Source organism: Maniola hyperantus, chromosome 5 (genome assembly GCF_902806685.2).
Source record: "Maniola hyperantus chromosome 5, iAphHyp1.2, whole genome shotgun sequence".
NCBI lineage: Eukaryota > Metazoa > Arthropoda > Insecta > Lepidoptera > Nymphalidae > Maniola > Maniola hyperantus.
The window spans coordinates 3,102,876-3,118,881 of record NC_048540.1 but is presented as its reverse complement, the minus strand read 5'-3'; the positions used below and the strand labels follow the sequence as shown (position 1 = coordinate 3,118,881).

At 37.4% G+C, this 16,006-nt stretch overlaps 1 protein-coding gene and 1 long non-coding RNA gene across 2 annotated transcripts in view; one reads left to right on the top strand and one right to left on the bottom strand.

Annotated features, from left to right (window-relative positions):
* Positions 1 to 16,006, top strand: part of ko (Stork-head domain-containing protein knockout) — a 240,075-nt gene that overhangs the window by 56,999 nt on the left and 167,070 nt on the right. Inside the window, exon 2 of the mRNA XM_034968385.2 lies at positions 15,024 to 15,179. Within this exon, the coding sequence (XP_034824276.1) occupies positions 15,048 to 15,179 (132 nt within the window). The 5' untranslated portion in view covers positions 15,024 to 15,047. The remainder of the gene's footprint in view (positions 1 to 15,023; positions 15,180 to 16,006) is intronic.
* Positions 1 to 16,006, bottom strand: part of LOC138402369 (uncharacterized) — a 352,933-nt gene that overhangs the window by 233,834 nt on the left and 103,093 nt on the right. The window lies entirely within an intron of this gene.

Here is a 16,006-nt window from a genome sequence, read left to right as displayed (position 1 = left end):
ATCGGAAGCATTACGTAACCGCTCGCTCTTAAAGAGTGCTAGAGTTCAAACTTTTCATCGTAATATTCTGATTCTTCTAAATATTTATTTATCTTGTCGTTAACCTACCTCTATTATAAATGCGAAAGTTTGTCTGTCTGTCTGTGTCTTACCTTTTCACGCGACATCCTTTTAACCGATTTTGACAAAATTCAGTTAGCGGTAATTTTTTTTTAAATACAATTTACGTTAGTTTCTTTTGTTGTAAGTAGCAGGTACTTATGTTACATTTATGACATTGTGTGAATGTATGTCAACCTTGAAGCTTTCTTAACGAAAGCAGAGTTAACTAGGAAAGGGAGCTTTACTAAGTGGGCCACGAGGTTTCTCTCATATGTATACCGGAGTAACTGAGCTAATCTAGCTTCCGACTATATTTTAAGTCTATACTCTTTACCTAGCACATTTAATGGAACCATACAATAGCACATACCTAGCTCCATTACTCATATTACATACTTATATATATATATATATAAATGCATAACTCTAAAAGTCTGCTAACAGTTAATTTTCAGTTCAGTTTAACAAATCTTGACAAAACTTGGTACACTCATAGCTTGCATCCTGGGGATGGGCATAGACAGTGGCGTGCACAGGGTTTGAAGCCAGGGTAGGCACTAGTTAAGTAAGAGCCTGTTTACTGGCAGGTCATTATGAAAAATATGCATTGAGCTATTCAACTGGGGTAAGCAGTGCATTTATGCCTCTATGACCTGCACGCCACTGGGCATAGACTACTTTTGTCCCGGAAAATCAGTCTCCACAGGATTATTAAAACTTAAAAGTATTCGGTTGAAGTCGCGGGAATTAACTAAAGACGAATAAAAGCGCTTATAGCGCGCAGGATTAGCAAACATAATTTCTCGCTTTGCATAGTATTTCTCATAGTCATTGTCGGACTTCCAAAATTGGTCTCCCATCCAGTTACAGACTTGGGTCAACGTTGCTTTACCAGCGCTGCTGCTGCGTTGTTATAAGTAGATCACAATATCTCCCCGACGACGACGTATACCTACGCGAAACCAAAGTTGAAAAAAATCACTTTTCAGAAATTTCATAATTGTATTGTAGAATAGATACATAAAGCTAGTCTGAAAACTGTATGAGAAACTAATGTAGGCGATATTATGTGATATGTATCTTAAGATTTTTTGAGAAGAGAAAAAGCTTTACCTAGTGGACCATGAGTTTTGCCTCAAGATTCATGTGCGGAAATTATGCCTTTTGTTACCGTCGCGCGAGAAAAGGCGGATTTCCACGAACCTGGATATTAGAAATTCCAATTTTTTCTTCAGCAAGTCTTACGTGAGTATTCTAGTTTTTCGTTCTTTCTTTCAGGGTTTTGCTAGGTTTTCTATAACGAAACTATTTTCAAAAAGGATTAGGTGAAAAACTGTTTACTAGTTTTTATGTCTATCGGCTTTGATGCAGGGAAACTGTTAAACTTTATATGTATATCAAAGCCTAAAAGCACGCTATTTTCAATTACTAAAATAGCCTATAAAAATATAGGCATATAAATATATAATACATGTTGAATAAACACAAATATCATAATTTCACATACTGCATTCGGCTTGCATTGTGCTAGCTACAATAGTGTACGCCAGGGCTCGCAAACTTATGGCATGCAACATGAATAATAAAAATATTGCTATGGCAGCCTCCTGTGTGAGCCTACTATGAATTCATAAAAAAAATTGATTGTTATTATGATAACGTTCTTCCCCTGCCCGAATTTAGGGCACGGTAGGCAAGAATAGCAAAACACAGTCAAATACAGAAGACAAGCCAACTAATCAGGAAATATCTAGGTAAATAGTGCACAAGTGTGTGCCCATAGACAGCTGGTGCACTATTTCTCCCCTAGCTCTTATATTTTTAGAGCTTTATAAGCCCGGGCTCAGTCACGTGACGACGGTACTCATGATAAAAGAAAGAGATAGGATTAACGCGATAGAAAGAGAGGCGTGTAATAAATTATAGACCGCAGCGCTCTGCGAGCTGAATTGCACTTAATTGCGTCGTAACAAGAGTCAATATTTATAAAACGCTGTCGTTATCTCTCGTACGTAATAATTTTGTCAGTTTATTTACATTTTTTATTCTTTACCTCGTCTCGTTGGCCTTGCTATAGTGGACTGGTTCGGAGGAAAGTTTGAAGTTTTGTGCGATCGAGTAGTCCCAAAGGTTTAGAACTGTTTTTTTTTTTTAATATGTAAACAAGGTCAATCCTGTTAGCAAAACCCATGTCTAAATGCCTCATATAATGTAATATGTAGTTGAAAGTTTAGCACCCCTGGCAGGCTTTGTGCAGTATAGCAGCTAATCCCCTGAGCCGGGCGTAACTGACGCAACTTCCGGTTGAATGTCAAGTTCAAAGATTTACGGACGTGATTTAATCCTTTGTGGCGCTTTGTTTCAGGGTTATGATCGGATCAAATTTAAACGATGTTTTGTTCGTATGTATTAGAAAACTAATAAAAAAATTGAACGGAATTGAAACCCAATATGTATTAACAAGATGATGCCCGCGACTTCTTCCGCGTGGATGTAGATTTTTCAAAATAAAAATCCCGTGGAAACTCTGATTTCCAGGATGAAAAGTTGTCTATAAAATTTATAGGCAACTTTTCATCCTGGAAATGTAATTTAGTAGGTATGCTAATTATATGCAACTAGCAGATGCCCATGACTTCGTTCGCGTGGGTTAAGGTTTTTAAAAATATCCTGGGGAAAACTGCATGCCTCAGAGATCTCCATAATGTTCTCAAAATATGTGTGAAGTCTGCCAATCTACACTTGACCAGCGTCAGCGCGACCTCTCCTCAGTAGTGAGCCAGCGATGGGTTGATGATGGTACACACTGAGCATGGCTTATAAGCTATCGTCAATATAATGCAACCTAATTAATATACATGATTATGTATAGTATTATACATGAATTCATCGCTGAGTCAGCGTTGAAAACAAGGCTGTTTAGAGATAGACAAGGAACGTTTTCTAGGAATCTTTGTGTGGCTGTCAAGTGTCACGGCTGATCTCGGACACTTATCGCGGCCCCGCGACACTATCTGCGAATTTACAACTAGACACCTACTAAACGGTGAAATGAAATATTCTCGTAATTCAGTTAAGAGCTTCCTGGTGCCGACGTAACTCGAAATTTTGTAAGCTTGATCTGTGAATAGCGTAAAACAAAGTCGCAAACCGTTTGTGTACTTAACTTCTTAGCTGATTTTCATGCGGTATTCACCTCCATATTTTTGTAAAATACTAGCTAGCTCTTCTCAGTAGAATTTACTTTCTGCACCGACACCAAAAAATATTATCATAAAACTATATTAACTCTTGTATACATAATATACCTATTTGGTAATAAACTAAATATTTTTTTAATTTTTAAGGTTCCGTACCTCAAAAGGAAAAACGGAACCCTTATAGGATCACTTTGTTGTCTGTCTGTCTGTCTGTCGGTCTGTCAAGAAACCTACAGGGTACATCCCGTTGACCTAGAATCATAAAATTTGGCAGGTAGGTAAGTCTTGTAGAGAGCTGGACATTAGGGGAAAGATCTGAGAACCATGAATTTGTGGTTATATCACACACAAAAAAATTGTAGTCATATGAAAGGGCTTCACTTGTAGCATTCTAAAACAAATTTTTATTTATTTTTATGCATCATAGTTTTTGAATTATTGTGCAAAATGTCGAAAAAATACGACTATAGTACGGAACCCTCGTTGCGCGAGTCTGACTCGCACTTGCCCGGATTTTTTAGTGTACAAAAACGGTTGGGTGTTGACGTCTGTTTTTATTTTTGCAAAAAAAATATTTCACTATGTATTAAAATATGCTACGCCTGGTTAAAAATCTACTGTTTACTAAGCTATTACACAGATCGCGAGCAATTTACTCTTATCCGTTGAGGAGGTCCACTGTCTATCTTCGAAGATGTTCTTCAAATCTTCACCAAATGTTAATGGGACCACATTAAAAGTATACCCTTTCAAACAAAAAAAGAATTTCAATGATGAATGATTATTGAAGCATAACTTACTTTCATGTCAATATACCAAGTTTTAAATAATATCTGTCCCTGCGTGCGCGTCTGTCTCCCTTGAAAAAGGACCCCGGATGGGTTCGAAACTAGTCGGGCTAACGTAGACTAAACACGTGAGTACAGCCGGGACAGATATCATTTATAATGGAAATCACTCACGGTAGTTTAAACGCTAAAATACCAAGTTTTATCCAAAATGGGTTAAATAAGTTATAACCACTTTTTGTCGATCGACATGTTTCTGACAGCTCGACATTGCAAGTAAATAATAAATCTTCCAAAGCTTTTATCATCAGTAATCAGCCTAGAAAGCACCTATTACTTTCTCTGAACATCTTTATGGTATGGTGTATACTGTAGGCAAAAAGCGAAGAAAGTTCTACCGTGTCTAGAAACTAGGCAACGTGTAGCCGCATTAACATTACATAGCGTATTTATATTGTGGAAACGAAAATAAACGACTATTTTTGAATTGACCGGAAATACTTTTTGTCGTATAATAATGTAACGAAATAGAATAGAAAAAAAGAGGACGACTAAAAATGAGATGGCGAGATGATTTTGCCCAAAATGTAGAACAGGACTGGATGCGGAAAGCTCGGGATAGGGAGCTTTCCGCATCCAGTCCAGTCCGTCCGGAGGGACGCGGTCGAAGAAATGCCAACAAACCAACGAACAAATGCATTTTCGCATTTATAATATTAGTAATGATTTAGCCGCTAAAATAATAAAACAGATGTCGAATTGCTGCGACTAAATCTCCCACTAGAAACCATGCCTACCTATAGGTATGTATATACTATGGCGATAGTGGTGGTTTTGTCACACAATTTCTTCATCTTGTACAAAAGGTGAAAAAGTAAGTAAAAAATGCAAAATTGGTTGAACCGGGAATCGAAGCCAGGACTTTCATCAAAGTAAACAAAGTTTAAATCAATTGTTATCAAAGCAAACATCTAATGACAACCTAACGCGTAATGTAGGTATCTCAAACAGCCTAATAAAGCCTACACCCACTATTTACTAACTTCCTGAAGGTCTACTATTTTCCAACACCTAATGACACTGAGTTGTCATAATTACTAGAGCAGCAAAATATACTCTAAGTGATATAAAAGTTCGCGAGTCGTGCTTTTTGTCGTTCAGTAAGTTGGCTCTGGACCAACTTTTCTCCGTCTCTCTACGTCATATTCTTCATCACAAAGGGTCGTGTCTTCTTTCTATATTAAATACATAGGCTATGGTAGGGGGTTTCTTGCAATGATAACACTGTCGGCTCCAAGATCCTTACGCTTTTACTAAATATATGCCGGTAATATAGCTAATCTTTATCTAATCATTTTTGTGGTAACGCAATTAGTTTAAAAGATTTACCTACATACTTATTTACGATTAGGAAAAAATTAAAGAGACTCTTTGGAATGTAATAGAAACATTGGAAAAAGATAAATAGGTAGGTATATATTAGGAGGTATTATTAGGAGGCAACAAAGAATAAAAAGAAAATTGTGTTCTAAGCTTACGTCTTCGAAGTACGCTACATTTAACTGCCATTCCCAAAGTTAACCTAGCCTGCTTCCATTTTAATAATCATTGAACACCAGGTGAGTGTGCATTTTGCAATCTAGCGCTTGGCCTCGTATAAAAAAACATAAAAAATCACTGTTTATTTTTTTGGAGTGTTTTTTAACGTTTAATGAATAAGGATTGGTACTCCATAATCTTAACTCAATGTCTAATAAGCTTTGTTTCCTGAACGGGACGATACAATCGGTGATGTAAAAACACAACACTCGTAATGTAGAGGTTACACAACACCAGAATTGGCGGTGATGCCGTTATAATAGGCGGCAATAGGCGGTCTAGTGTGGCACGACCTTAATTCCCAAAATGGAATACCGCAATTTGTTGGCGAGCACGCGATGCCGAAAATGATTCCATGCTTGTGCTAAGGTAACGGTGAATCGCATCCATATAATATTATAAATGCGAAAGTGTGTCTGTCTGTCTGTCTTTCACGGCCCAACCGTTCAACCGTCTTGGATGAAATTTGGTAAAGAATTAGCTTACATCCCGGGGACGGACATAGGCTAGATACTTTTTATCTCGGAAAATTAAAGAATATCTAAGTACACGCGGACGAAGTCGCGGGCATCATCTAGCAAGCAATAATTTTAATCCTGAAAATCAAAGAACTCTTATGGGATTTTTAATAAAACTAAATCCACGTTGACGAAGGTGCGGCGAGCATCATAGAAAGTAATGTACATCGGCCTTTAGAATGACATTTTGGGTTCGTAGAGCGTTGTATCTGTCACTCGTACCCATATGACGTTTTGTCGGTCTCAACGACAGAGACAATGCTCTACAGAGCCTGTTAATAAAAGATTTTAAAAAAAATCTGCTATCTCATTCTAAAGGTCAATGTACATTGCTTTCTGCCGCGTACTACTATTATTTATACGCGTACTAATATTAAATCGTTAGTATAATCGTGATAAATTTTATCGCACATCTTTGGGATATCAATGATCATTTCATACCTACAGTAACATTTGATGATAAAACGTGATGATAAGCTAATTTATAAATTGTGCCGATTTGAATTATGCGTAAATCCCTTCTGGCAGTAGGTACCTACTTGCTCGCATTATCTTCGACAAATAGGTATGCCGAGGATGTTGAGACTTTATCAGTTTAATTACCTGGAATTTGGATAATATATCAGTGTAAGACTGGGTGCACACGATGCGTTACGTCGCCGCACCGCAAAGATTTCACCGCATCAGCGGGCACACGGGCTAAGGACGAGGTTAAGGAGTTTTATCTGTTTTTCGAGGATTGTGACGACGGAACCCTACACTGCGCGTGGCCCGCCACGCACTTGGCCGGTTTTTACAGAATTCTAGAAAACCACAGACACAGATATCAGTTTCTAGAACGCGTCTACTAAATTTCATTGTTTCACTAACCAATCAATGGTTAGTATTTAAATGGGAACGAAACTATATTTGCTTGGACGCATAAATTCCTCTTAATCTACATACACACCACCGGAAAAACTTTCTACAATAATACCTACATATATATAATATTATGAAGTACAATAAAGATAATCAGGAAGTATAAAGTAAAGCTCATTTAAGTGGCTACAACATTCCATTGTCGATACAATGTCCCGATGGACAAGTTTAAAATTAATTCATCTCGAGATTGTTTGTTTCATAAGTAAGTACTTATAGAGAGAAAGAGCCAGCGCGTGCCAGACCTTCCTTATTTTATAAAAGCTGAAAGTTTCTCTGCGTATATCCAAACAGACGTTCCTCCCAACACTGGGAGGAACGTCTGTTTGGATGTTTGTTTGGATCACGGTGGTTGGGATATTGTAGGTAATAAAGGTATAAAAGATCTTATGTCAAAGTATAAAGTCTATTTTTCTTCGGAGTAGTATTAGAAATCACGTCATGCATTGCCAGACACTTAGTGTCGTGGGAACTCCCGCCCTTATAATATGTACGTTAATAATTTATTAAACTAGTCGGGCTAACGTCGACTAAACACGTGAGTACAGCCGGGACAGATATTATTTATAATAGAAATCACTCACGGTAGTTTAAATGCTAAAATACCAAGTTTTATCCAAAATGGGTTAAATAAGTTATAACCACTTTTTGTCGATCGACATGTTTCTGACAGCTCGACATTGCAAGTAAATAATAAATCTTCCAAAGCTTTTATCATCAGTAATCAGCCTAGAAAGCACCTATTACTTTCTCTGAACATCTTTATGGTATGGTGTATACTGTAGGCAAAAAGCGAAGAAAGTTCTACCGTGTCTAGAAACTAGGCAACGTGTAGCCGCATTAACATTACATAGCGTATTTATATTGTGGAAACGAAAATAAACGACTATTTTTGAATTGCCAGACACTTAGTGTCGTGGGAACTCCCGCCCTTATATGTACGTTAATAATTTATTAAACTTGAAAGGTGCCTGGAAAATATAAAAAAATTAGATTTTATACGTGGACGTCAGATTTTTTACACCTTTATTACCTGTTATCTCCCAAAGCCACCATCATTTAAACAAACTTCCAAACTAATGTTCCCTCCAGTGTTGGGGACAATACGCAGAGAAACTTTCAGCTTTTATAAAATAAGGAAGGTCTGGCACGTGCTGGCTCTCAGGCCATTACTCGTAATTGGATTGGATTGAATTCTATTCCGTGTTGAAGTACTGAAGCCTTGAAACGATTTGTGCTATGTCAGGAATTCCCATTAATATAATATGGATCCTATTATGGGACTTGATTTAAAAATTCCATCGTCGGTTAAATATTTCTACACAAGTTATTGCCCATTCGGGATTTGGCCTTCATTTAACTAAGAAAGGGTAATCCATATTCATACTTAATATAATAAATGTGAAAGTGTGTCTGTCTGTCTGCTAGCTTTTCACGGCCCAACTGCTTAACTGATTTTGATGAAATTTGGTACAGATTTAGTTTACATCCCGGGACGGACATTGGCTACGTCTTTTAGTTCGGAAAATTAGAGTTCCCACGGGATTCTTAAAGGGCCGTCCGTTAACCGATTTAGGTATTTGAGGTACAAAGATAACTTGCGTTCCGGAAAGTGACATAGGAAATTTTTTATCCCGGAAAATGAAAAAGAGATTGAAGTTTTTGATATCCCGTAGTGATTTCTCAAAATCCTTTATTATCCTTTACCTACATACAAAATCTGAAGTTCCTAGAGCCTAGACCCAACGGTTTGGGCTATACGGTCATGGGACAAGGAATCAGTTAAGCTTAGCGTGTACGGTGTATAAGTACGTCAGTCAGTTTCTCTTTTAATATAAATAGATTGTAATCTCTTCAATTAAAAATCAATCTGCAATCCCCAAAAGTCGAACTTTTAATTACGTTTTTACGCACCACCACTCAAGCGTTTAAACACTGGCCTTACTAACCCAGATACGAACTTGTTTTATTTTGAAAAAATATATTTATTTCCGAACTACTTTGGAATTGAAGCCAAATACAGATTAAAAATTTCCGAACATAAACTCTGTATTGAAATAATTATGAACGGAAATTTTTAATCCGTTACAGTCGTAACTTATTCATTCATCAACGACTGCCCAAAATCAAAATGTAGTAAGTGACCATTTTTCGAAATACGAATTTAAGCCACATGAGCTGTAGATGTGTATTATTTTGTTGTCAAAATGAAACTTGTAACAATTGTATTGACATCCTTCAGTCCTTAGGGCCGTTTTTCAATCGCCAGATAAACTGCTGAGGAATAAATTTTACATTTGAGAGATATTAATATAAAAGCTTTGAACGTCTTTATTCTTCAATTTTTATTTGGTGATTGGAAAATCGGCTCTTAATTTTTTTTTATAAATTAGCGCTTGATGCTCTTACTACATTTTTGTTTTAGCTTGTTGTGATTATAAAAAATCTATAAAATTACTAGGTAGTCATAATAAAAACTGTTACTGGACGAAATCCATACATCCGGTTACTAAGTTTTAATAACAGACATCTAAAGCACTCCGGCGAAATGTAATGGAATATTTAATTTAAATAATTTGATAATAAACGTGCATTTCCACTTTAAGCAAAATCTCTTCCCGGCGAAGTAAATCAACAAAAGTTATGTAACTCGATTCAGACAGCATTGTACTGTGTTTTACTGAACTCTAGAATATTATGCACGTTTACCTTTTAACTTGTATTATTAACTAAGTGAATTTGAAACCTTAAAGAGCTTTGTAGAAGGTTGATTTTTAATTGATGGCGATTCGCAAAGGGATGCAAAGTGAGCTAGAGTATCCTATTATGGAAATGTGTTTTCTTAGTGTCCATTCAAACAGGCCACACCACAAAGTAATGTATAATGCAATAATAATTTTACTTTAAGCAATGAATAGTTTAGCTGCAGCTGCTTGAAGTTGTGTTTTACAGCTACTAAATAAGAATGGTTTGGTAGTCCTGATGTGGTAACTCGCTTGCGTGCTAAAGCCATAAGTGGAGGCCTTGTTACCGCAATGTCGTCAATGTGGACCACGTCATAATATTGTCGATAGGCCATTGAACGCGACTTAACTTTTGCTTGTGAAAGGAACTACGCATTTTCATATTATAGTTTTGTTACCGGCGATATTTATACCCCTGTGGCACAGAGCAAGGATATCATATTACATAAAGAGGTTCGACGAAGCTGTCTAGGCTAAAGAATCGTTCTGTAAGTGCGTGACAAAGGAGCGAACTAAACTGACCTACGTAGTTAGGGCTAGATTGAAGAGTCGCGTTGCATTTACCACGAGATTAAAGGCGTCGGGCTCTTTATACTGTGACTGTGGCATTGTTATAGTTGTGGCACGTCTAAAAGGACCATAAACATTTATTTGAGACACTGAAATTATGTCGCTTTATATAATTATTCGCCTTCCGCTAATGTTTGATATTCAATTCGAATTCTATATATGGCTTTATTTGGATAGGTTAATGTTGTATCAATTATTTCCCTCATTTGTTTGATAATGAGTAATTTAGATTCAATGGATCTGCTATGACGTGATTAGCATTACTAGCTAACAACTTTTTCTGGACACATTTCTCTATCAAGTGGGATTTGGTTTCTCCATTTGACTCAATCTTTTCTGAATCTAAATCGCTCTTCAATGTTTGTTTAGATACATTGTTTTTCTTTTTAATTAGTACTTACTATTAATAAAATACATAGCATTATTTTTCGAATACTTTTTCGGTAATAAATCAAATTTCAAAGCCACAGTTTTTGTTGACCACACTCACAGTCATATCTTTAGATAATATAACATAGGTATTAGGTACATACATATAATATTTTTGTATGAAATTTCCACTTCAATCTTGTTTGTTTAACGTGTCTCAATAACATATTTCTTAATATTGAAGCCATTTCTATGCATTGATTTAACCCTTTGAGGAGTATTATTTAAGTAAAATATAAAACAAAAATGAATTATACCTACACTGCAAAAAATAATGTACATCGGCCTTTAGAATGATATTTTGGGTTTTTAGAGCGTTGTCTCTGTCACTCATACCTATATGATGTTTTGTCGGTCTCAACGACAGAGACAATGCTCTACAAATCCGCTATCTCCTTCTAAAGGTAGATGTACATTATTTTCTGCCGCGTACTGTACGAAGCATTTAAACCGCCTGGGGTTCTTCTTATTACGATAGTATTTATAACGGGAACTGGACTTTCAATTATATGGAGAAAGAGTAATAACCATTACCCAATGGTGACAAGTGACAAATCCCTAACGACCGTGGTCGACTTAGCCCTTAAAATGTAAGACGTCGTTGACGGAAATTATTAAACCAATTATCTTCTATTACTTAACTTTGATATAGAGTCGCGGTGGTAATTACTATGCGTTGTCACGTGAACTATCATTTAGCTATAATCGTAAATTTATGCAAACAAATGCGTAAATGACCACAGTGGGGCTATTAATGGGCTATTAGGATAAAGGTTTACACCTACTTATAAGTTATTACTAGATCCCGTCTGAGTAGCACTGACATTTAGATAGAAATGGCACGGTACAAGACAGCACATGTCAGAATTTATGGTGTTTTGGAATAAAAATGTTTTAACACAATATCTCGGTGCTGTTTGTTGGTTGCACTTGCGGTCCATTTTATGCGTTATCATCAGAAAAGGAACAAGTATGTTAAAAATAAATAGGCGACGTGCCGGGAATATGCTAAGGCAAACATGTGTTTGATAGTATTATGCAATAAAGCAATAGGTCAAGTTTTTAAATAGGATGAAGTTTGATGTTTTCTAACTTTATCACAACCCACCGCCGCTGGCCCACTACTGAGCACGGGAGTTCTCTCAGAATGAGAAGAGTTTAGGACATAGTTCACCACGCTAAACTAGTTCGGTTTGGAAGACTGTTCTAATAGTGCAATTTAAATTTGTCAATAATTGTCAACCATAATTCAGTATCTACATACGTAACGGATTACAGCGATTAGTGAATCAGTCTACCAAAAGTAGGATTGCAGTTGTCCATGCAGTGTGTTCAATAGCTCGATATAGTTAGTGGATGGCAACCTTAATTTATTATGCTGAAATTGTCATGTCAAGGGCTAATGGCAATCACTTTAGTCTCGCATCGTCTATTTGTAAAAGATTTTAACGGTGTACCCCCATTAACAAGTTAGAAGGACTTTACGAAAATAGTAGTTAGCAATATTTTGTAATACTTATGTACGTAGTTCAAGGAAATTTCTAAATAATATTAAATAAGTACATATCAAAAATGCCGGTCCGCAATTTTTAATATGCATTTAAAATTATTTAGTAGTAAGCAACTTGATTAATAATTTGATAATTTTAAATCTCAATTTTTCACTCGTATCACATTCCAATTGTTAAATCGTAGTACGCAACACGTCGATTACGCATTTCTGCGAAAAGCGATTAGTTTGCATTAAGCTAAAGAAATAAAATTATAAAAACAAACACTTCAGTAAACGTAATAACTTACAGTCTTAGAAGATAGAATGCGGCATATCGAACGCGAAGCGTTGCATAATTTGCCGCGATAACAAATAAATTGTACCCATACAGTGCGCTTAGTATGAGATTTTACATTAACGACGTAGATATAGAATTCGAGCGTTGAAATGCCATGACGTCAAAGTAAAATGGACCTAAAAATCCCGTGATTTAAAGTAAAAAATTCAGTACCACCAATTTTAGTTTCGTTTCCATTTGGAGCGCTGGTGATAGATGTGTGGACGAACTTAAACTTATATGTATAACAAGATAGTATTGATGTCAATTTTGATGTTTTTCTTTAAACTAAATTTATAGTATCCGCACCTTTTTCTTTTTAATGATACTAAAATAGAACGGAAAAACTAAATTTTAGTGCACTAGACTTTAAACAATAGGCACCTAATGTCATGGGGTTTGACAGTTCTAAATTGAATTAGGTTTGTCTGTACATTTCTTCTTATAGTGGTAAGAAAAAGATGCGACGACCACTCTAAAATTTAGTTGCGCTTAGATTCAGTACCATTATAGTTTATTTGACTTTAACGCTGAAGTGTTTCGGCACTCTAATTCCATCAAAATAGTTCGTACTAAGTCTACTATTTATTGATGCAGGTGTCCCCTGTAATACTGACAAATGGAATAATAACTTCTCAGTGTCCAGTGTGTCCACCTCCGACGCGAGCCACGGTTATATAAGTCTCCATAAGCCACGTCCGTCTTGTTTCAGACGTTGGGAATAAATGACCCGAATTTAGTAAGCAAATTGTTTTCTCATAGTGGTCTATCTTCCTAAACAAATGCTGAGTTTTTTTTTACTTTATTTTAGTTCTTTTTTAGTTTTTGGTATAATGTAGGTAAAGTATTTTGAAATGTTAGAAGTTTCTTGGTTTTATAAGTTTCAGAGTTATTTTACGGTCCCAATTTACGAGTATAATATGAATGAATACCTACGGGTGAAATATGAAAAGTTAATTATGCCACTTATGAGGTTTTCATTTTGATATGTGCAGTTACCTCATTTTTGCTCTTATAAATTAAAGTTGTTGTTGTCCGATGTTGTCGAAATTTTGTACAGAGAAGATGGCTTGCATATCCGAGATGGACATAGGTTTTTTATTCCGGTAAATCAAAGCATTCCCACGGGATTTTTAAAAAACTAAATTCACACGAACGAAGTCGCGGGCAACAGCTAGTAATTAATAAATAGCTCGAGCAATAAGGCAAGTTAATGAAATCACTGTACATTTCTATTGCTATTTGCTAATAACGCAGACCCAATAAAATAGGTAATCAACGTTTATATAAACACGTCAAATAATTGGCCAGTGGTATGAAAACCACCAGATTCGTATCGCATTTAAATCTGGTCGGGTAACTAGAAGCCTACTCTGTGATTCAATTTCTCTATTCCACCTTTATGTAAGGGCAGCTGCCGTGATAGCCTGGTGGTAAGACGTCCGCCTCCTAATCGAAGGTCAGGGGTTTGATCCCGGGCACGCACCTCTAACTTTTCGGAGTTATGTAGGTACGTTTTTAACGGTTAAGGAAAACATCGAGAGAAACCCTGCATGCCTGAGAGTTCTCCATAATGTCCTTAAAGATGTGTAAAGTTTACCAATACGCACTTGGCCAGCGTGGCAGACAATGGCCATAACCCTTCTCATTTTGAGGGGAGACCCGTGCACTGTAGTGAGCCGGTCATGGGCTGACCATGATGAAGGGCAGGTGCTATTTCTACATTGTGAAAAGTAAATATTACCCATATTTCACCGACAACAGCAAATTAAGAACCAAAAAAAATGTATGTATATAGATGTAAGGGACAATCTCCGGAACGAAAGATCCGAATTTCAATGAACCAAAAGCTTAATTTGCTGAAATCCGCTGAAACAGGTCGAATCTGTATGATGCAACATGCTGCATGCGAAATGCACCGCCCGCCCTCCCACTGCTAACCATGCAGGAAAAGCAGCCACTCGGCAAGCAATACGCACCACCACCACGCAGCACCATACAAATCCCAAAACACACTCGACGCACGTTTCGCCCGGACACCGGAGCATCCTCAGGAGATATAGACCTTACAATGCACAATTGCAATTTTTGTGGGTCTGCAGATTGTCCTCTTTCGGTCGATTACTAAAACGCTGCATTGACTGCTACAATCTAAATTGCTGTGATTGGCAAAACTAATAGCATTTATGCTTCAACAATACATTTTAACCATTAGCAAGACAATGCCGGCCTGTGTCAGAGGTGATTGCGATCGTCAACCTGTAGCTATCATTTTACGGTGCTAGGTATGCTGGTTGTAACGTGTTCCCTTGTGTTGTTACAGAGCATGCCGCCGCCCGCCTAAGGCATGAGCGGCCGCGGAGCGGGGGGGCAGCGCTGCCAGCTGATCCTGCAGCGTTGCCTCGCGATCCACCTCTCCAAGCCGGGCAACGCGCCAGATGACTTCTGGATGTACGATTCTGGCTATCTGCTGTTCCAGGTAAGAGGCCACTGAATTCCAAACTACAATTGAAATGCTACTACAGGTCGAGATGAGAATCGGGGAGTGAACGCCCCGCACACCCCACAGCCCCTACGCTAATCCGGTGCGGGCGATCGTGGGTGACGTGCGGTTGTGCCGGGCGTTCCTCCCGCCTCATACCTCGATTGCCATCTCGACCTGTCGCGGACTATACGTACAGTACGCGGCCAAAAATGATGAACATCGATCTTTAGAAGGAGACATCAGATTAAAATTTGTAGAGCACTGTCTCGGTCGTTCAGACCGACAAAGCGTCATATGGATATCAGTGACAGAGACAACGCTCTACAAAGATGAAATGTTATTCTAAAGGCCGATGTTCATCACTTTCGGCACTTATTTGGTAAGATTTATCCTGCAAAATAACGTGCGGTGGTAGCCATATGAACGGGTCGGAACAATTAGATAAGTTCACAGTTCACTCGTTACGATATCATCAGCAAAATTAAACACAAGTAAAAAGGGAAAATGTTAATTATTTACGTCTGAAGCATCATAAAGAGACACTTGCGAAATCCAATTCTAAAATACTTTATTACACTTTCGTTTTCCAACGCGTGAGAACTTGCAGTGGCCGGACGTAAACATGTCGGTTCGTTGGTTTGCCGTTGCGTTGATTAGACTGGGTTGTGCTAGCGACACAGCTGTTCGATTGTGGTAGAACAACAGCTACAATGTCACGATCGCAATCATCTCTGATTGGTTGACGCTCGCTCATTATTGGCTACAATGCATTGTTGCAACAAGAATCGCACAAATTCAGCCAATCACAACAATTGAGATTG